The 21,730-nt window shown below is 42.3% G+C and overlaps 1 protein-coding gene across 1 annotated transcript in view; it reads right to left on the reverse strand.

Moving 5' to 3' along the window:
- Positions 1-210: 210 nt before the first annotated feature.
- The window catches only part of arhgef12a (Rho guanine nucleotide exchange factor (GEF) 12a), a 43,795-nt gene continuing 22,275 nt past the window's right edge, over positions 211-21,730 (reverse strand). The window contains exons 4-40 of the mRNA XM_071900645.2: positions 20,881-20,979; positions 19,253-19,302; positions 18,955-19,012; positions 18,657-18,826; positions 18,255-18,332; positions 15,130-15,249; positions 14,612-14,719; positions 14,147-14,281; positions 13,783-13,884; positions 13,468-13,578; positions 13,277-13,375; positions 12,653-12,695; positions 12,217-12,322; positions 11,618-11,755; positions 11,452-11,484; positions 10,687-10,801; positions 10,477-10,582; positions 10,130-10,333; positions 9,907-10,045; positions 9,783-9,815; positions 9,513-9,664; positions 9,097-9,243; positions 8,646-8,731; positions 7,726-7,851; positions 6,659-6,773; positions 5,005-5,105; positions 4,637-4,714; positions 4,374-4,449; positions 4,061-4,228; positions 3,722-3,809; positions 3,546-3,623; positions 3,354-3,448; positions 3,033-3,236; positions 2,670-2,906; positions 1,860-2,089; positions 1,661-1,736; positions 211-1,561 (exon numbers count right to left, since the gene is read on the reverse strand). Of these exons, the coding sequence (XP_071756746.1) occupies positions 1,551-1,561; positions 1,661-1,736; positions 1,860-2,089; positions 2,670-2,906; positions 3,033-3,236; positions 3,354-3,448; positions 3,546-3,623; positions 3,722-3,809; positions 4,061-4,228; positions 4,374-4,449; positions 4,637-4,714; positions 5,005-5,105; positions 6,659-6,773; positions 7,726-7,851; positions 8,646-8,731; positions 9,097-9,243; positions 9,513-9,664; positions 9,783-9,815; positions 9,907-10,045; positions 10,130-10,333; positions 10,477-10,582; positions 10,687-10,801; positions 11,452-11,484; positions 11,618-11,755; positions 12,217-12,322; positions 12,653-12,695; positions 13,277-13,375; positions 13,468-13,578; positions 13,783-13,884; positions 14,147-14,281; positions 14,612-14,719; positions 15,130-15,249; positions 18,255-18,332; positions 18,657-18,826; positions 18,955-19,012; positions 19,253-19,302; positions 20,881-20,979 (4,115 nt within the window). The 3' untranslated portion in view covers positions 211-1,550. The remainder of the gene's footprint in view (positions 1,562-1,660; positions 1,737-1,859; positions 2,090-2,669; positions 2,907-3,032; positions 3,237-3,353; positions 3,449-3,545; positions 3,624-3,721; positions 3,810-4,060; positions 4,229-4,373; positions 4,450-4,636; positions 4,715-5,004; positions 5,106-6,658; positions 6,774-7,725; positions 7,852-8,645; positions 8,732-9,096; positions 9,244-9,512; positions 9,665-9,782; positions 9,816-9,906; positions 10,046-10,129; positions 10,334-10,476; positions 10,583-10,686; positions 10,802-11,451; positions 11,485-11,617; positions 11,756-12,216; positions 12,323-12,652; positions 12,696-13,276; positions 13,376-13,467; positions 13,579-13,782; positions 13,885-14,146; positions 14,282-14,611; positions 14,720-15,129; positions 15,250-18,254; positions 18,333-18,656; positions 18,827-18,954; positions 19,013-19,252; positions 19,303-20,880; positions 20,980-21,730) is intronic.

Consider the following 21,730-nt stretch of genomic DNA (forward strand, 5'->3'; position numbering starts at 1 on the left):
ACAACAAAATGTGTAAAAGCTGATCTACCATCACCAACACCCATGTGTCCTTGAGGATCTTACTCATCATGATGATGATGAAAAAGGGAAAAATTATGTCCAGTTACTTCATTTTTCTTGTACCTGACATTTAATAAGTACATGCAAGGGATTTAATTGCCTATCCCTATAGCAACCTGACAACATGCTGCAAATTTTCTTAATATAATTTGCAATATTAAACACATATATGAGCATAATATGCATAAGGTAAAAGAAAAAAAAATTGAGGCAAGGGTTTCCTTTTTGAAATGTGTCATGGCACCATTTATTTATTAAAGTTATGCATAGCCTTCCAACTTGATCATTGTACAGTATATGTTGAACTTCGTGACATTATTAGATTATCAGGCAGTCAAGATCAGCATCACCAGCAGTAGCAGAAGAAGCAGCACTACTGTCTGGAGCCAATACAGAAAGAGCATGACCGCTCCTTGTAAGGAGAAAGGGGGAACCAGGCAAGATACCGATAGGCATATGAGAAAGAGGGGAAAGCATGACATATAGAGTGAGGAGGGGATAAATAAGCATGAAAGCCACTGGGGCAGTGGGGGAAAGGAAGAGGATGACACCCAAAAGTGTGTTTACAGGGAGAGGGGGGGAATCTAAGGAGAAGGGGAGTAGAGGAGAGGCAGTGAGAGGAAGAGGAGGAAGAAGGAAGAAAGGAGGCAGCACGGAAATGCCAGGTATAGAAATGCAACAGGACCAGATCAGAGCCTTCAGACTCTTCATTCTAGTTAACACCACTCCTAGAATTTATCTGAAATTCTAGACTTTAACACGATTCTAGAGTTTAAACACATTAGGATCTATCTGTAACCAGTGCAACTCTGGCCTCTCTCAGTCTGAATATACTCCTGTCGTTTCATCAGGGTAAGCTAGGCTAGCGTGCTAAGTATGCTGGCGTGCACTCACACTCACACAACCCCTGTGTGTCTTGAAGCAGGATAAAGCAGCCGGAAAGGTCACAACACCATGGCCAAAAAGCATGCAAGCAATTGTGGGAAACACTTTTTTAAAAAATGAAAAGAAAGAAAATAAATACATCTTGGGATAAAAAAAAAAAAAAAAAATCTTAATACATTATCTTAAAAATTTTCCTTTTCTTGTTTTGTGTTTCATATATATATATTCTAAAACACACATCTTTGTACATTTTGGTATAAGTTCTCTTTCTTGCAGGGAAGGTCGGGGGGGAGGGGGACTGGGGTGTTAGAATGGATGAAGGGGCGGGGTTTGGGGGCAATCCCACTTCCCTGATTGCCTTGTGCTGATGGAGGGGGAGGGGCATCAAAAAAAGACTCCTCCTCCCTCCAACCGTCTCTGCTCATGCTCAGTCTCTCGTTCTCTGTGGCAACCGTGGGTGACGGCGATGGAGGGAGGGGCTCAGCAGTGAGAGGACAAGCTTATAGAGGACGTCCAGGAAGTCCAGGACACAGGAAGTAGGAACAGACTAGTAGTCGGTACTTCCTCTTTGGGACCAGAGCCAAAGGCCTGGGCATGGATTTCCACTATCTCTTATCTGGGGAAAAGAATACAGGTCTGGGATCAGAAACATGGACAAACACTCAGCTCCACAGTAAGTGATTCATATATTGACGCAGAGTATGAACTGACCTACCTTTGTTTCCATCCGTGTCTGTTGCTGACCTGTCTGGCCTTTGGCGTATTAGATTATTATACTTGGCTTCAACCTCCTGCAAAAGAAAAACAAGAGAAACACCACACTGTCAGTTCTAAAATCAGGCGATATAAATAGCCACTGTGTGTGTGTGTGTGTGTGCGCGTCTGGGGGTGGACAGTGAATGAGTGTAAGTTACCTTCAGATAGCTGAGGTTGGCCTGCAGGTTTCTAAGGTGAGACAGGACCTGTCTGCTGAAAGAGGAGAGGCTGCCGGCCTGTGATGTTGAAGAAAACCTCAAATTGATCCCAGAGTCTGCAGCGCAGCCTCGTGAGGTGCTCAGCTGCTTCCTTGTGGTCGCCGCCAAGATGTCATCATCTGTGCTGCTCTCCCCAGGGCCACCATAACCCTCCAGGACGAGGTATCCTGCTGAGAGAATCAAAGGAGCTTTTAAGTACAACTTGCGTGGGAAGAGCTCAGGATCAGAGAGAAACATAGAACACTGAACACTGACCAGACCTTACGATGCACACTTCACAATAAAATACATGTCCAAGTCAAGATATCCAAGTCCAGTCAATTCAAAACTACAGTGTATATTGAACTGTATGCCATACACTACCAGTCAAATGTTTGGACACACCTGATTGAATGTACTGTTTTTCATTATCTTAAAGCCATTTTGATCTAAAGGCTTATGCTTAAATGCTTGAAATTTGTTTCTTAGACAAATATAAATAGTGAAGTTGATGCCTATGTATGCATTTCTTTCCAAAGCCTTTGCCTTCCCGTCAAGGCAAAGGGCGGCTACTTTAAAGAATCCAACACTTTTTTGGTCGCTGCATAATGTTATTTCATTGTTTTGATGTCTTTACTGTTATTCTAAAATGTGGAAAATAGTAAAAATAAAGAAAAATGTGGTGTGTCCAAACTTTTGACTTGAACTTGAATTTTTGTACAATGTCAACTTTCTTCCCTGTGTGCTCCCAAATGTTCAAACCAGCCTCACCATAATCTTCTGGGGAGTCGAAGAAGCCCGTGTCTCCAGAGCCCAGGTCCTGAGCCGGGTCCTCCGTCTGGGAGCTGTTCCTCTCGGAGCCGTTGTGGACCATCACCCGCGCGCGGCTGTCGACGGGGGTCCGCAGAGAGGTGGTCCTGAGGAGACGGGCCCCTGAGGAGCGCTGGGCACGCTCACTGGCCTCCTGGGACATCAGCTGGGTCACCAACACCTGCTTTAATGCTGCCACTGAGGGACAGGGGAGGGGTAAGGATTAATGATATACAATATAAATATATAATACACATAAATCCCACAGCCAAGTATGGTGGGGGTAGGCAAAGTGTGCAAAAAACCTCTGCAGTCTTTGCTTACATGTCTTCAGTGCTTCATCTGCCCTGGAGGGAAATAGGCTAAAGGAGTCTCCTTCGCTACCATCCTCAGCCACTTGGTAAGGAAGTTCTGGGTCCACGAAACCTTCCTCCTCCTCCTCTTCCTCTGCCTTCACTCCTTCAAATGGGTTATTACCTGGTAGAGAGCTCTGCATCACACTTCTAGAGGCTGGACTGCTCTCTTTATCTGGGGAGGTAAAATTAGCAGGATGAACATCACGGTTGAGTAGGGTATGCTTACTCAACAAATATAAGTAATATTATATAAGAAGAAAGCTTATTTGATGTAAGTGGCTTCAGTTACCTGTAGACCGGGTGCTGCCAGTGGAAGTGCGGTCTGGGTCTTTACTCAGTCTGGACACTCCTGCGGTAATGATCTCCACGCCGTCTCTCTCCCCACTGGCACAAAGACACATAAATAACTCTGGTAAGTAACAAGCTCAACAATCATGAATCATCGGATTAATCAAATCATAAAGAGGACGAAGCAACATACTCAGTCTGCGGTAACGGTATGACGCTGTGAGGTTTGACTTTCATGGCATCAGCTCTCTGGGTGATTAGACGTTGCCACCTTGTGAAAGGACAAGAACAATCATCAGACCATTTAACAACTAGGGCCCTGATTAAAGTATTTATTAAATAAATATTTTAAAGGGTATCTGGACTCACGTTCTCTGATCTGAGACTGTGGGTGCCATCAGCTCATAGATCTGGGCTCCGTTGTCTGACATGGAAAGGACGAAGAACGACTTGTTGTCTGGCAGGAGACAGAAGGGACAGATGGGAAAGATTTGGTTAAGATTTGTCAATATTCTGCTCTGGATGAAAAGCCACAGACTTCCTGGAATCGTACTCTGTGCCGTATGCCTTGCGGTTTTACAGTATGCTGACGGTCTGTGTGATTTGATCTAACAGTGATTCATCAGGTTATTGTTAAGCCATTTGTTTAAAATGCAGAACACAAAAACACATTTCACTTCTGTTACAAGAGACTGGCTGTTAACTGACCTGTGGCCACAGATCGCACCAGAACAGTGTTGAGTTTGATGATGGGGCTGAAGATATGTTTGGTGTCGGCGGTGCCTGCCAGGTTCTTGCTGTGGCACTTCAGGATCAGACGCTCATCCTGTTTCTGGAGCAGAACCAGGATGTCCTCCAGGAGGAGTGTGTACAACTCTGAAAGGAGACAGAGTGGAAGATAGTATCCGACACCTTTGAAAAGTGTGTTTTTGTAGAACAGTCAATTGGGTTTTTCAAATGGAATCCAACTGTTTAAGTTGGCGATAAATAATCAAACTCTTATATTGCCCCAATTACAAACCGATAGTCTTGTCCTTGTTAACTTTCCATGACAGCGGCCCCTCATGCACCATCGTTCTCTTGGTTAGATCCAGGTTCTGATGAAAGTGGAATAGGGAATAAATTGGAGAAAATATCTAATAACATAAGAAACTGCTACTGGTTCATGGAGGCATTTCCTTGCAGCACCACTTTCCCACCTAGCAGATATTTCAAACAGTGTGGGTGGGCAGCCAGTCAGTATGCTTTAACTGGGGCCAAAAGTGTCATGTAGATAATTGTCACCTTGAGCTCCAGGATCATGGGGTTGTCGGTCTGCTTCAGAGAGGAGAGGTCCAATCTTCTCTGATAGTCCTCCAACCTCTGGAGGAAGAAGGGAGAGAAACAGAGACAGAGGAAGAGGGATGACTAAGTGCTCTATAAAGGGAAGGTGCTGCCTGGGGAGCAAAGCAAAGAAGTTCGTGAAAAATAAGAAATGTGGTACAAGAGGAAAAAAGGAAGGACTCAAGGTGAGGCTGGTGAGGAGGGAGAGACAGAAAAGGCTAGGGAACGGTATAAAACACGGACAGAGTAGAACAAGAAAAACAGGACAGGAGAGCTTTGTAAAAGACTGAGGGGAGGAAGGATGGAAAAAAAAATCCAGACTATCACACCTGCTTGTCCTCAGACTCCTTCACAGCCTGGTTGACGTGATTGAGGATCTTTCTACAGCATTCTCCTGCCTGCTTCACCTTGTCCTTCTCCACAGCATTATCTGAAAGATATTATGACATCCAACATGAAGTAAAGCCTCCCTACTTCTGCAGGGGGGCGTCCGGCAAATTGATATTTCCTCCGTCCATTAACACACTATCATTCTCAGAAATTATGATAAAGCAGAGGGGGCATTATGTTCCCATAATAGCTGGTTATACTTTATCGTTAGTGCATTCTCTCGGTGTGAACCCAAACCCCAGCCAAGACTAAAATGATGGACCAAATAATGGGGGAGACATTTCCCAAAATGTGCATTACCGCTCCAGGACCATTAAAATGATAATCTCTCCATTTGTCTCTGTAATTCACTAATGCTTGGCATGTTGCCATGCAGAGCCCTGCTCCAATAAGACTTCAATTGGTTCTCTTTTCTCCCTCTTTTCTTCTACCTCAAGAGTTGGATTCCATTTTTCTATTGTTATCATATTGCATTTAGATTAGAAAATGCAAAGGAGGCATTATTATTCTTGCATCATGTTTCCGTGGTTACATGTAATATGAGTAAATTAATTTCCATGGTGAATTAATTACCTCATAGAATCTCATTAAATCTAAGATCATAGGATAGATAGAAAGGCTGGATACAACAAAAGTAGGTCACATGTAGAGGTTTTGCTGCAGTGCAATCAAACTTTGGACAATGGGAATTAATTCCTTGTCTAGATGACAATGACAACCATGAGAGAAACGGTGTTATACACCATTATCCACTACCAGTGCAGCAAGCTAGGCAGGCCACCAGGCAACGCCCCTATCCAGAAACAGTGCTGGTTGTCCTCTGGCTGCCCTCTAATTCCTCCGGTCCCCGGGACACAGCAGACACAACGGAGGCCCAGTAGTGGAGGGGAAAGACATGGCTATCAGTTACACTGCTGTGAGCACATCACAGAGCCTGTGTGATGAACTGGTCCACTAGGAGCAGCCTGCCATCACTAGTCATGTCAGTACAGTCTAAGGCAGTATGTAATGGTGAATTTGTGGATGTAAAAGAGTTGCAAGAGTGAGGATGATAGTGGTTAGAAATTGTCCTGTGAAAGGTAGAGCACAACTTCTATCCCTGCAACAGACAGTGTCCACAATTGACTATGTATTCTTAACAGAGTGCATTGGACTTCAAAGTGTTTGTGCAAGAACAGATATCAGTGTTTTTGTACCTGCATGCACCATAAGTGAAAGTAGGTATGTGTACACAAATGTCTGTCAGTTCTGTTGCCCCACCTTTAGGCATGAGGACACCATAAAGGCTTCAGGTGTGTCCAAGGACAAGGGTAGTGATTGGCAGGCGCTATTAATCACAAATATTATCCCTACCATGCTCTTTTGTTCTATTTGATTAACATGTTCTTTCCATATTTTTTGTTTATTCACAACATCTTATTTTGAATCATTATTTCAAATCAAGACCACGCTCAAGGATAATAAATTGACTCATTTAAGCATTGGAACAACTTTGTGGACATTCAGTTATTACCATGTGCACAGATTACTGCCAGTTATTTCCACCTGTGGCTTAGGAACTTTGAATATTAGATAAGACAACTACTACAGCACCTGTGTACTTGGCGATGTTGTCTAGTAGCAAGGGGTACTTGGTGAGCCTCTGCATTTCTACAGGGATGATGTCCTTCAGCTGCAGCCTGCGACACAGTCTGTTACTCTCTGCCTCCTGCAAACCAATAAAAATACAGGTTGGTTACACTTAACACAAATGGCCAAGATGTATCATTTAATAAGTATGTGGCGTTCACTTCCCAGTAGTGACTCTGAGCTGCAGTAAATGTGTTTTTGGCCTTTATGTAGGGAAGTGGCATTTCAGCTGTATTCCCCTGAATATGTAACTCTACATCTTCCTCTTTTAACCCTTCCTGGACACTTTCTAAATGCAAATCTAATTTTACTTCATATTCAGTGCAGTAGATAACTAGACAATTCAAAAGCTTAAACTAATTTTCACTAACCAGCCCAATCTATACTGATGAAACCTAACCATACTGTTACAGGTTTGATTGTGCTTTTGTTGTGTTTGCATTAAATCAATAATATAGATTATTGGAACGGCTGTACTGGGATCATTGGAATGAGGCCATAGGCCCAACTGTGGGCTATACAGCAGTAGTACGAGTTGGCCCAATTATACAACAGGAGTATTTCAATATGTGACTCAAAGATAAAGTGTTTTTGCTCAATTAATTTAGACTAAATGTATTGCTTCTGTACCTTCCCAGCACGTTGTTGTCTAGCTATAGTCACCAACAGAAGCCATAAAAAATTCACTATCAATAAATTTCCAAATAAATTAAGCCTATACTCTACAAATAAATGCATTAGATTCAACAAGATAGTCGACAAGCATGCAAAGCTCTAGAAGCCACACAGAATAAATATTTAAAAACAAACTATAACTCCTGCCAGCTGAGATGGCTGCAGTGCCTGAGTTATTGTGCAGCATTAGCAATGAATGGTTTAATTTATTTTATTTATCTTTTCACATGCTGCAGTTATTAGCACTCTAAGAACACCACTCAACCAATCAGAAAGCATGGTTAGAGCTGGTATGTACTGTGATTATCATGTTACATATGAAGTATGTACATTACGCCTGTTGAGCTTATTCTTACCTGGATGAAGGAAGTGAAGCGCGAGTCCTTCTTCTGCTTGGTCTTGATGATCTCCAGAGCAAAGGGCTGGTTGCTGCAGAACGTCCCCACAGCCTGCTTGATCTTTTCCTCTTCTCCACCACTGAACTATAAACCACCCAATCAAAGATAGGACAGAGCGGGAATGGACAGACACAAACAGTTAGTCAGTCAATCTGGGTCAGGGGTAGTTGCCATGGAAATGTCTAGTATTTAACGACTACAATGAGCAGCAACTCCCAGAAGGGGGCCGGGCTTATGTCCTCCATAGCAAAGACAGCTTAAGCTTAAATGTAGACTAGATCAATGCTCACACCCCTAGGGGACCGTTTACCCTACTTATCCCCCATACAGCCATTTTAGGCAGGGTTGCCAGCTGATTATGTGGCTACCTCGAATCTAATGTATCACACATGATATGGAGATGTGGAGATGTCAGACAAATTTAGGCCACTGTATGATATAACCATTTACTGAAGAATGGGGTTCCATTTTCCAAGCTTGGTTCCACTGAGACATCGTTCCTTGCTATTGTGGAGGGAACTGGGGAGTTGTTCTTTTGTGCCATATTCAAGTTTTTGTCTTTCAGGATTTAGGTGTAGAGTTTAATGATTTAATGTTACAGTAATCATTAATGAGCCCTTCCCTACCATATATGCTATCCTTAACCATCATCTTGTACATATATAAGACATGTAGAAATAAACAGATCTGGGGCTGAGAAAGGCAATCTCATATCAACATAACCGTTTTTTTGTCACTGTAAAGCAATTTCAGGCAACAGTTCCATTCCTTTGTGCACAGTACGGTTTTTCCTACCACATCAGTCATCTTGAAATTTATTCAATAGAAGGGAATGTTTCAAAGGGGAAATACAATTTCAGCCTGAGAATTGTACTCACCCAGGAGAGCAAGTCATCTCCTATCTGATCAATTACTGAAGACTCATTTCTCTTCCGAATGGCTGCCATTTGCTCCAATATTGAAACTGAAATTCAAAGGAGAGACACCAAGGCTCACTCAGCATGTGTGTGTGTGTGTATGTGCACGTGTGTGAGATAACAGAGAGATGAAGAATAGGACACGAAATGGCTGAGGGTCCTATGTGCATGCACACTGTTAAGTTTCTATATTGTGTTTTACTTTTATTGAAATGTATTTTTACTTTCAACTTTATTTCAATTATTAGCACCTGAAGTATTTATGCCTTTATGTAGTATACCTTCTGTAGTATTTAATTTTGGGGCTCTTTCATTGGTTCCCAACCACGATCCAAGAGCAATCATGCACAGATGAGTAATTTTGATAGATTTCAGTTTGCGTGTGTGTGTATCTGTGCGTGTCGCGCTGTACCATGCAGCTGTAGAATCTCTTCCAGGTTGGTGAAGATGTTCTTGATGTCAGCAGCAGGCAGGATGGCCTCTTTAGAGAGCTTCTGGTAGAAGACATGGTCCAGAACTCTCAGCATCCGCACATGGGCTCGCTCTGTGCAAAAGAGCTCTGGAAACACAGACAATTTGAGAAGGCAGATGATGAGCACAGCATAATGTACAGCTTAATTCAGGCTTTCACATGGTACACTAGCAGCCCAAACAGTTACTGCAAAAAAACATGTACTTGTGACTACACACTATACACTATGTCACAAAAATGAATAAAAAAAAAAAAAGGAAAACTTGGTGGACTTCTCATTCTCTTTAAAAAATAGAAATGTGGCTGTAATATGTTGTAAAATCTCATACTATGTGAAATGGAAACCATCTCCTCACCATTGATGACCTCCTGCCTCTTGATTTCATGAGGCCTGAGACCGGCGAGGACCTCTCGCCCCACCAGCTGCTGCCAGTTCAGGGGGTCATGCTCCGAGTCTGTTCCCTGGTCATCCTCACTCTGGACATCTGCAGGACCCAGCCCCTCAAGCCTAGGCAAGACACAAAGTCTAGGTTAGTTTTTCATCTGGCTAATGAAAAATGTACTATTGTGTATCATCCATTCTTATTTGACAAATGGACTTCAGTTATAAAAGTCAAGATCCTCACCTTCTTATGGCCTTTGGTGTTCCCTCGGGGACTCTGCAAAAACAGGGACAGAAAAATCATTGATAAAAAGTATGCTTTAATGCAATGGAGCAATAGCGTTATAGCTAATTGACTGTGAATGTACCTGTCGCTTTCTCTGTCCTCCTCCTGCAGTTGGTCCAGGCCGTAAAGGTCAAAGTGCGAAGCAGGGTACGGCAAGCCATCCAGAGGGTCAGACTGAAGGCCGTCACTCAGCCTGGAGGGGCCTGAGGTTGGAGTCCCAACTGAGCAAGAAGTTAGAAGTTAGAAACCACTTCTTTCTCATTCTCATACACTGATCTGTTGAATTCACTGGCTCAGTAGCTCACCCATATCTGCGTCTCTGCTAGCGTCTGAGCTATAGGTGGCGCTGTTTGGGGGCGAGGTGGTGAGAGACATGGAGTGTGTGAGTTCGGAGCCCTCGCTGGACTGGCTGCCCCTCAGACGACCACCCTCCAGGTGCTCACTGGCCCCCAACGTAGGCTGAGATAACTGTTTCTGAGGCCTGGGGCGCCCATCCAGGGCTTTACCCACTGCATACAGAGAGAGAAGTGTCAAAACCTCATAAACAAGTGGGCAATAGATGTTACTAGTGGATGGCAAGCCTTCTAGGTGAAAAGATAAACGCTTTAGAAGTAGTGTTATCATTTTAGCTTACTCTAAACTCAAAACTCACCTGATGCTGCTTCAACACGGCTGGGCCGACGCTGAGGTCCAAGGATACTGGGAAATCTAGGTTTCTTCACCTTCTCTTCTCCCTCCTTCTCCGTCTTGATGCTTTTCTGTAGGTCATCAAAGACAAGAGAGGAGAAAGTGTCAAGTGGGTGATGAAGCCAGAGAGAGAAAACTAACGGGGGGAGATGAGGGAAAGAGGGATACACAGTACCTTGATCTTGGGAAGGAAGTTGATCCGGACCCGTTTGGACTCCAGGCTGCGTGGTTCCTTGACCCTCACACCAAGGTGCTTCATGTATGTAAAGATGACATACTGCATAGTAGTGCTAAAATAAAACAAAGGGACAATAAATTATTTCGGCCAACAGAATACTATAAATTCAAAAAGACCTTCAAGAACAAGCGCCCATAATGTTGACTTGTACCATATGTCATACCAGTCCTTCTTGTACAATTTCTGTGCAAACCATCTGGGATATGCTGTGACCATATGGTATTTGAAATGAGGCTACTTCAATCAGTCACAATTTTGCATGCATTAATAAAACCATACTGCAAAAACTGTATACATTTTTTAAGAGACTGCCACATTCTCTTGGTGTGAAATGGGGCTTGGATGACACAAATATGCTGTGCGCTTGGTCTAAACTTCAAACAGTTGATCATACTTCAAAGATCAAAACTACCACCACTAGCTATAATTAATACTGCTGCCCAATATTTTTTTGTAAATTGACAGCTGCATTAAATCAATTTAATAGAATCAAAATAATGGAAAAACATGCAGTGACACAATAATAACCCCAGTGATTCTTTTTGAATATTGGGAGACACATCACTGCCTGTTCATGCAATAAAGACACAGATGGTTAGAAAGGCCATGGGAGCCCATGTAGCCCTAAAGCATCCCCCTCCATCCCCTTTGAGCAACGCTCTTCATCTCAGTCCAAATGTTCCACAATATCAGTATGCTTACCATTTCTCTTCCTCTGTGGTCTGAGTTGTCAACCTATAAACAATCCAAAGAATAAAATAATCTTATTGGTTGGGGTATATATGGCCACTTTAATGGTTAGAAGCATGGGATTGTGAGTGTTTGTGTGTTTGAGCGGCATGTGTATGTGTGTATATGCATTACTCACAGGACATCGTCTATCTTGGTGATGATGTTCTCAGCATAGGAGCGCTCTCGCTCAAGAGTGACGCGGTCTCTGACTCGTTCTTGGTCCAGCCTGGCCAACTCTACTTCAGCCAGCGTTAGGCCCATACTGCGCTTCTGCCTGCATGCACCATGTCAGGGTCATATACTGATCAGGTTTATGATACCTCAGCTCAGAAAGAAACAGCTTACAAGTCAAGTCAGTGCGCTAAGCTAATTAAACTTGTTGAAGTCAGTGCGCTAAGCTAATTAAACTTGTTTTCAGGAATAAGTGCATGTGTGAGCCTCAGTGGGATCAAAGATCAGTAAAATCATTAAAACTTGTACTAAAGAATATTCCTCCCTGTTGAGTTTTGATGTTATTTGGTTTCTGTTGGCCAATTTACTTATGTCTTTATCATTTTGATTTTTTTGGTGTGCGATGTAGTTCTTACAAGTCCCTTGGAGTTTCTTGTTCACACCTGCATGGTTTGTACATGTTTTAGTCTTTTCCCTTTCACCAGTTTTTGTCATTTGTTTGTGCAAATAACGTAAACCTAATTCATTACTATAAATATAAAAACTCAGGGTTGAGAAGTTTACCTGAAATCCTCAAGGTTCCTCTGGATGTCAGGGAGTAAAGAGTCCTGCAGTGTCTGAACGTGTTGTCTGTTTATTTCCTCTGGGATCAGCTCAGTCCGCCGCCGGTCTGCAAACACGTACATTTGCACGCACAAGCACACACACGCACCACACACACACACGCACACACAGTCTCAGGGGATTGTTGCGTGTGCACACCAAATACATCCTATTAAGGTGAAGCAATACTTTCCAAACCATTAGAGCATTTGATTTCTTAACACCTCAATTGGGAGTCTGCATGGTTGAGTAAACGATAAACTTACAGGGACTGTATAATGGGGATGCCACATGGTTGAAGTGAGCTAACAGCAGTATAATAGGTGACCATTAAAAAAATCACAGCTAACTCAAAATGACACCGGGCAGACAACCAACGGAAGTCAAACATACTCACCAAGATCAGCAGAGATAGACTCAGGTACAGCAACTTTTAAATTCTGTGTGACAAGAAAAAAGATTGTTTCATACTGATAACAAATAGGGACAAAGAAAAATGAACATATTGAAATGCAGCAAAGCAATATTAAACAGGTCCAGGAGGAACATGTTTCAAATTATATGGAATACTAATGAACGCAGATCGCAAAACAAGGCACTGGTAAACCCCTGCAAATGATGCATTTTCTCTCATGGCCAATCAGTAAACAATGTATCACCCCGTTTTGACCTATAACTGTAAGTCCCCTTGGACCAATTAGTTTAATTTTGAAAAAGCTGGAGTGTATCATTTTGCCAAAATAAATTCTGTCAAAATTTTATCAGTGGTGTTTCAGATATTGTGCATGACACATGGACAAATGACTGATGTAGCGACGTTTCTTGGGCTCATCAATATAAATATAATTTTGAAAATGCTACAGCAAAGTGGTGGGATGCATCATTGCCTCAGGTTTTTGTCAAAATCCAATTAGTGGAGTCTGACACATTGTGTGTGATGGACAGCGAGATGGCCGAACAAAAGGAGAATGATTCATAGTCATCCCCATATTTCACTGTAGGGGACAAAAACTGTACTTACTGCTCCCCGGTCAATAAAGAAGTTGTGGAGGTCCATGAACACCCGTCTGGTCTCTTTGGAGTTGGTCTGCTTGTACAAGTCAGCGTAGAGGTAGCACAGCTGTGGGCAAAAGATTAGGAGTAATCAAGAATAGAAACATATACATTTAGTAAACATACCAACGTCTACACTTTGAGGAAAAAGTGTCTTACCAGTGGAGCAGGGTCGAACTGAGACATGACATGGTGCAGGAAGGCTGCAAGGTGGGCAGGGCGAGACTTGAGTAGCTCAATGCTTTGGAAGCTGTTGCACTGGCCATTTGTCTGAAACACATTCAGTACAACAGTTTACATTCTGTCATTGTTGCTAACCTCACATATGGCGCAAGGTACTTTGCATGATCTTGCTTACAAAGGGAAGAATTGGATTAATAAAAAGCATCAAACCTTCATTATTTTGTATTTGACAGCTGCATTGAGTGATATTATGAATGACAGAAGTGTTAACATTTTCCTGTGGTAAAATACCTGCTCCTGGTCTGAATCAAAATAGTCGTCCTCAGCTCCAATGATCTGCGAGACGAGGCGAGAGGAAGAGGGACTGCTGACTGTGGTGGGGGACAGAGAGTCCTGGGGACAAGACAGGCGTATATTGTGGAATTATGGTTCGTCATAAAGAAATGCTGAATTTTGACTTTTATAACCCCGCGACCTGACACATACACACACTAACTGTCATCTAGTTAGGGACTGTTGCTGTCAAATATTTGGCACCACTCAATATTTGTCAAAGAGACAAACTATAAAAAGCACCTTCTTTCTCAAGCTTACACCAAGGAAGTGAGTAAGTACATTTCTTGAGAATTTGCACAGGGCCCAGGTGTATAGCTACCAGGTCAGTAGTGTCCTCTGCCTCGGGGGAGTGGCAGGAGTTGAAGCTGTCTCTGGGAGTGCTCTTTGGGCTGGGGCAGGATGACTCTCTTGGGCACAGGCTCTCTGGAGATCCGAGGCCGAAACCACGAGAAAGCTGGCAGTGGAAAGAAAGAGGGCGTTATGTTTTCAGTCACCTACATAAGAGATCCCCAAAGAAAACGAGCAGCAGATTTCATTAGCCAATAAATATGACCAACAGAGATTTGTATACATGGAAAAGACTGATGGTATGTCATTGTAGCAGTGGTGCTGCCTTGATCTCCTTCAGTAGCTAGAGCCGAATAGGGCTGAGTAGAGCTGACACCATGAATTTATCACATCGCTCTACAGCCTCCATTCATAGCCTTGGAATCAAGGTTTAATGGAAACTTCAGAGGGAAATTTAAGTTCTGCTGGTTAGTAGTGTTGATAGGTGAAAACTTACAGGGGAGCTACTCCAGGACAGGTCTGTGCTGTTGTCTCCCTTCGAGGAGGGAGTGTGCTCTGTCTCAAACATGCTACCATCATCTGCATCTCCCACTGGAACAGCCTCCTTGGGATTCATATAAACACAATATTTGTCACCAATTGTGAACAACTGGTAATCATTGACAAATACATTTAGGCATTTATTAGCATTTTTGGCAGTGTGATCACATAAAATGTAACCCAGTTCTTGAAATGCAGAGTGCAGACTGACATTTGCCAATATATGACACGACACATTTGTGTGTGCGACTGATGCGTATAAAATAAGCTGTCACACAGACACAAAAGAGTGGTTTCCAACAGAGAGCCTAATCCTGTGATAAGATTAGGATTAATGTTTGTCTGGAATGATCCCTAAATGCACTGTAACAAATCATACAAAGGCACTGTCCCTAGATGCACTATAGGCTAGAATTAAGAGTTTATGGAGGCAAAATTTTTTGTTAAAGGGGGGGACCCGCCTATTTAGTTTACCTGTGTTGCCCCAGTGGCCTTCAAGAGCTGACCCTGCAGCTGAGGAATGTGTTTCTTAGCTTCCTGGATGTCTTTCAGTAGTTTGGGGGAGGGGTTCCTGCTGTACTCCTCCTTCATGGCCTATACAGCAAGAGGGGCAGGGAGCATTAAGTATGGACACAGAGAATTAAGAATAAGTCCATCAATTAACATTCTCAACACAAACAAACCAAGCAAACACTGGCAGCAGTACCGTGTTACATTTCACTTAATATTCCATTTATATGTAATGAAGCATGTAAAGTATTTCATATGCAGACTCTGGTATGAAGAGTGGGATGTTTTCGAAAATACTGTCTCTAAAAACAGCAGTCTTATCAAGTGTATACTCCCTGTCCCTAATTAGTGTGCTTGCCGTAGGCAGAGCACACTCTTACTATCTTGCATACTTATTAGTGTGCTTGCCGTAGGCAGAGCACACTCTTATTATCTCACATACTTATTATTATTATTTTTATTATTAGTGTGCTTGCCGTAGGCAGAGCACACTCTTATTATCTCACATACTTATTAGTGTGCTTGCCGTAGGCAAAGCACACTCTTATTATTAGTGTGCTTGCCGTAGGCAAAGCACACTCTTATTATCTCACATACTTATTATTATTAGTGTGCTTGCCGTAGGCAGAGCACACTCTTATTATCTCACATACTTATTAGTGTGCTTGCCGTAGGCAGAGCACACTCTTATTATCTCACATACTTATTAGTGTGCTTGCTGCAAGCAAAGCACACTCTTATTGTTACTGTCGGCCATTTTTATTATTATTTTTCCGCCAAAAAGTTTGGCACGCTACTCCTCCTACAGTTTTTACAGTACATACACATGTGAGACATGCGAAACGTGCGGCCCATTGAGGAATCGTGTGCTATTACTTTTCTAAGAGATGCATCATAAGGTTTTTGAGATATTAAGGATTAAATGCCATTTTGGACGCAATACACACACATTGTAAAATGAGAACCATGTGGACTCAATTATAGGATCACAGAGCCAGAAATTTAAATTTCGTTTTCCACAGGATCACAGAGCCAGATATTTAAGTTTCGTTTTGTCCGCCATCTTGTTTCTCCGCACAGTAGCTGAAGCTAACTGAAGCTAAGGTAGAATCAGATCAGTATGGATGTATTTGGACTTTTATTCTGTATATTAAAAGTCTACTGCGGAGTTTTTTACCGGCTGGCTTGATGCATTTAGGACAGAGGGGCCGTTTACCGGCTGGCTTGATGCATTTGGGACAGATGGAATCACGCTGCGGAGATCGGCAGGTACGTTAGCACGCAGTAGCTGAAGCTAACTGAAGCTAAGGTAGAATCAGATCAGTATGAATGTATTTGGCCTATTATTCTGTATATCAAAAGTCTAGTGCAGAGTTTTTAATGGCTGGCTTGATGCATTTGGGACAGACGGAATCGCGCTGCGGAGATCGGCAGGTACGTTAGCACGCAGTAGTTGAAGCTAACTAGCAAGCAACAGTAGCATGAGCTTACTAGGCTATACAAATGAAATGGTCGAGCTCATTCATGTCAGTGCTTCGACACAGCCAGCAGATGGCGACAGAGACCATGAGTTCCCCACATGGGCTGGCTTGATGCATTTGGGACATTGTAAAAGGATGAGAACCTGAGAACCGTGTGGACTCAATCACAGGATCACAGAGCCAGAAATTGAAGTTTGGTTTTGTCCTTGTTTCTCCGCGGAGATCGGGAGGCTCCCACCCAGTAGCTGAAGCTAAGGTAGAATCAGATCAGTATGGATGTATTTGGACTTTTATTCTGTATATTAAAAGTCTAGTGCAGAGTTTTTAATGGCTGGCTTGATGCATTTGGGACAGACGGACCGCGCTGCGAGATCGGGAGGTACGTTAGCACACAGTAGCTGAAGCTAACTGAAGCTAAGGTAGAATCAGATCAGTATGGATGTATTTGGCCTATTATTCTGTAGATTAAAAGTCTAGTTCAGAGTTTTTAATAGCTGGCTTGATGCATTTGGGGCAGACGGACCGCGCTGCGAGATCGGGAGGTAAATTAGCACACAGTAGCTGAAGCTAACTGAAGCTACGGTAGAATCAGATCAGTATGGATGTATTTGGCCTATTATTCTGTAGATTAAAAGTCTAGTGCAGAGTTTTTAATGGCTGGCTTGATGCATTTGGGACAGACGGACCGCGCTGCGGAGATCGGCAGGTACGTTAGCTGGTTTCTCACACACAGTAGCTGAAGCTAACTGAAGCTACGGTACACACACAGAGTATGGTGGTTTCTGTGCGTCGGCCGACGCTTAACGGAGCTTCTCACGAGCTCAGTTTTTAAGCTAGAGCGGAGCTTTTTTTTATTAACGGAAACTAGACATCCAGTTGAATACGTAGGTACCAGCCATGTTATGCTAGCTCGCTGGGAAGCGGGCGTAAGATAGCTCCAAAGTCGGCGAAGTTTAGCTCTAGGATTGTGGTGCGTTTAGGGTCCTTGGAAAGCTGGGAATCTGTCGTTTCGTTCGATACCAAACATGTTGTTGTGGCGTGTTGAGAAAAGTATCCCAGTGCCTTTGAACGCAACTGGCTCTATTTACTGAGTCTAGTCTGTCAAATTCAAAAGGGGCCAGTGTTACACACAGGTCTGTCTTGCAAACAAGATCTCGATCTCAATGGGACTTACCTGTTTAAATAAAGGAAATTAAAAAAATATTTTAGGACATTATTATTAAAACTCTTTGTGATCAGACACAGTTTGGACAAAATACAATTGGTTTACATATTTACGGAGCGAAATGCTAACAATTGCAATGCTGCACCGCTTAGCAAAACTAGTGAACGCCAAGTCTAAGGGCAGGGGCATTGCAAGGGCGGCAAGCACACTTTAAATTTTCTTTAGAAAATTTAGCCTTTTCTAGTTCAAGCAATGTTCTATTTAAAGACAGATGAGAGTAAAGCCTTCATTTTCAACACAAATAATGACGCAACATTCTCCAACAGGGTTTAATCCACTGCAATGATGATTATGAATAATCTCACTATTGCAAACATCAACCTAAGAAAACAATAATACAATAGAGAGAAGATAATAACTGATACAGTGATGGTCATGCTAACCTGCAACTCCTGTTGCTCTTTTAAGAGCATCTTTTGCAAGATGTCAACCTTCTGGTTGTAGACACTGCTATTCTCATCCTGTGGGAAAAATGAAAACAGAGGTTGAACAGGATATGGAAGAAGTGAGTATTAGATGAAATGCATTCAGTCATGCATTAGATACAGACCAGATGCATTAAGTAAATATTTAGGCATTCTTAGATGTAGGGAGTAGAGGCAGAAAGAAGTGTTGATAAAAGAAGTAGCCATGAAAAAGAGAGTCTATTTAGAATGAATAAAGAGAAGAAGTAGATAACTCATGATGAATGGAGAGAAAAAGTAGATGATGAGAAGAAAGAGGAAGACAAGGGCATGGGTGTATAAAAATAAAAGGGTGATAGAAGTAACTGAAGTCCTCAGTACCCATGGTGGTAAAGTGGAGATGCGGTCCAGAGGACTGTAGGGGCGCTCTGCTGCTGGGGAGTTCGGTGAGGAAACACTGACCCCCAACATTTCAGACTCTGCTTCAGACAGGGGGATTTGGGCAAGCCCAGGAGGGCGCCCCAACACTGTGAGGGCCACATAGGAGCCAGCTGGAAAAAACACAATCAAAGAGGCTAAGTATGTTTTACTGTATACACATATTATTTTATAAATGTGGCTTTTACTCAAATCTTTTCACAGTAGCATACCGAAATAAATCAAGACCGGTAGAACTTACATTTGATGAGCTTCACCACTTCAACGTGATTAGAATGTGTAACTAGGGTCCCATTAACCTGAAAGAAGGTAATGGTACAATTATGAGAATTAAAACCTAGATAAAAAGTCTAACCTTCTCATCCCAAGCCCAGCTACATGTACAATAAGACATTCCAGGCATTCACAGATACAGTTTGCTTTGTATCTAGTAATATTGGCCAACCACAAGGTGGCAGCGTAGAGCTTGTGTATTAGCCTTGGACTACAAAACAGTGACGTTAGCAGTTTTAGGATATGGAGGCAGATGAACACAATACCTTGATGATCCTGTCTCCTGTCTGAACACCTGCCCGCATAGCAGCCCCATCTGGCAAACACATTGAGAAAAAGAGTTAAAGAAACAGAAGAATGGAAAAATGGAAGAATGAGATAGATGGGAGAAAAAAGGGAGGGAAAGCATAAGGCCTCATGGTGCAATGGTGGATATAGCTACACAATGCATACACCATATAGCCTTGACAGTCAAGATGGTGCAAAGTGACTATTTGAGTGCTATTTTTGAAAGACCATAACAGTGGTTATATTACGAGAAGGACCTGTTTCACAGCTCCACCCCAAACAAAGGGATTTAGGAATGAGACAGGTTATTATGAGATCCAAGTCTGTGGAGGAACTGTACAGTCAGCAGCATACAGCTGGAGTATTAGGCGAACCTGACACAGTGTTATCACTACTAATGTTCTGACTACTAGGACTACAATATGTGATCTATACATTGGAGTTTGGGCCTCCAGTTTCATATTAGGAAGACTAGATCCTGCCTGATCGCTTAGTCTAAATGTAAAAAGACAGATGTGATTGATAACTTATTGTGGCTATACTCAAAAATATGCAATAAACAAAAGATTTTTCAGTATTATATATATATATATAACATGATGCCAAATAATATGTAAAGGGCTTGAAATGGCAACACAATTACATGCAAAAGTAGCCTACACTTCATCTGCCAAACTTCAGATCAAAATCAAGGGCAACGAACGTATATTTAGTTCCCAGAGAAACCTTTTTTTTTCCAAATGTGATGCTATCTCAAGCTGTTTCTCAGCCATCCTCTGTCAGTAAAACTGTAGGCTATCATCGTTTTTCCATTGTGTCTGAGTAATCACTTTGTTTTTTATGTCCTTTCAAAACTGTGAATCCAAATTTTACCATATTTGGCTGACAAATAAGAGCTTTGAGCTAGACTTAATCTTGCCCCTTCTCAAACTTAAAGCAGTACACTAGTTTGAAAGGGAAGAGTCAAAAGATACATTCTGTTGGCTTATCACTACGTAGGCTATCGCAATAAAAAAGGAAATTCTATGAATTATTCAGATGACACTAAGTAGACTTCCCTTTGTATTGTGCCATTAACAAAGCAAATGGGGAGCTATATAGGGGGGCTAAAACACTGCCAAACATTGATGAGAGTGCAACAAAACTCCTCAACCAGTTCCTTCCTCCCCTGTCTCTCTCAACTGCTATTCAGACGGTCTTAATGTTTTCTGTGACCTGATGACAACCCACATCAGCCTCTACACGCAGTAAGAGCCTGCTGGGGACCACAGACGTATCCTGCTGTAGACAAAGCAGAGGCTAGAGCCACTGTGAAACTACCGAGGAGGAAATATATACTCAAGGGCTTCAGAGTTGACTCCTCTAAATAAGTGCTAGTACAAGTGAAAAGTCCGACATGCAGTTGTTTTTCGGGATGGTGGTGGTTGCCGAGTCCCAATTACCCTTCATATCTGCGAGTTCAGAGCGCACTACCATGACAGTTTGATGTCAGTGCATGAAAAAGGAGGAGCCCACATCTCTATTATGACAGCTAAGACCAGCAATAGTGACGGTGGTAACACCATCTTTTTCTCCTCTCTTTTTTAAGCTCCAAGCTTCACCTTACCTTCTTTGACGAGCTGCACAAATACTGGGTTGTCACCGCTGACAGTGAGCCCAAAGCCATTTTCATCTTTCTGGATGATTACACATCGCTGGACCAGACCTGCAAGTGAGACAGAGAGAGACATAACAATGTCTTTAATAGGACCAGGAAGTCACTGGTGGAAATGTACTAAACTTACTGAAGCTCATTCATTAACTGAGAACTTCTTGAGAAATAAAAAGAACAATAGAAACCCAATATGCAGCAAATTTTGAGTAAAAAGAGTAGTAACTGTAGAGTTTCTAATGCAAAAGTTGGAGCTGCATTGAATGTTGATGGTGTGTGAAACAGCCACAACATTTTACATTTCCACAAAACTAAATATTACCCTTGTATGGACTGTCGACAGATATTTTAAATAAGTTTGAATCTGAGAGACTTGTATGGTGGAGGTATTTAACTGATTCACATTGTGCTGTTCAATACAGTCTATGAGTATAACCTTTTATGCTTGCTTTTATGCGACAGTCCAGATAAATGCTGTGTGAAGACTGGGTTTCACAGAGGGAGATGGGAGTAGACCCTCGATTTGACATATCAGCGAACATGACCCATCTCTAGTAGCCTACTAGTCTATCACTGTAATGTCTCCCATCAACAGGCTCACGCACACTAATTGAGCTAGCCCATCAGAGAAAGCTTGTTCCCAGGTTGGCCAGAAAAGAATTCATTTCAGAAGCTGATATTTTTTGAGGGAGACTTTACATGATTTGGTCATAAATATTTTAACAATGTTCAATTCAAGTTTTTTTATCTAACAAATTTACTGGTTAGATAACAAATAAGAATCATCAGCCTGGGTAAAATCTAT

This window comes from Centroberyx gerrardi, chromosome 6, assembly GCF_048128805.1.
Source record: "Centroberyx gerrardi isolate f3 chromosome 6, fCenGer3.hap1.cur.20231027, whole genome shotgun sequence".
NCBI lineage: Eukaryota > Metazoa > Chordata > Actinopteri > Beryciformes > Berycidae > Centroberyx > Centroberyx gerrardi.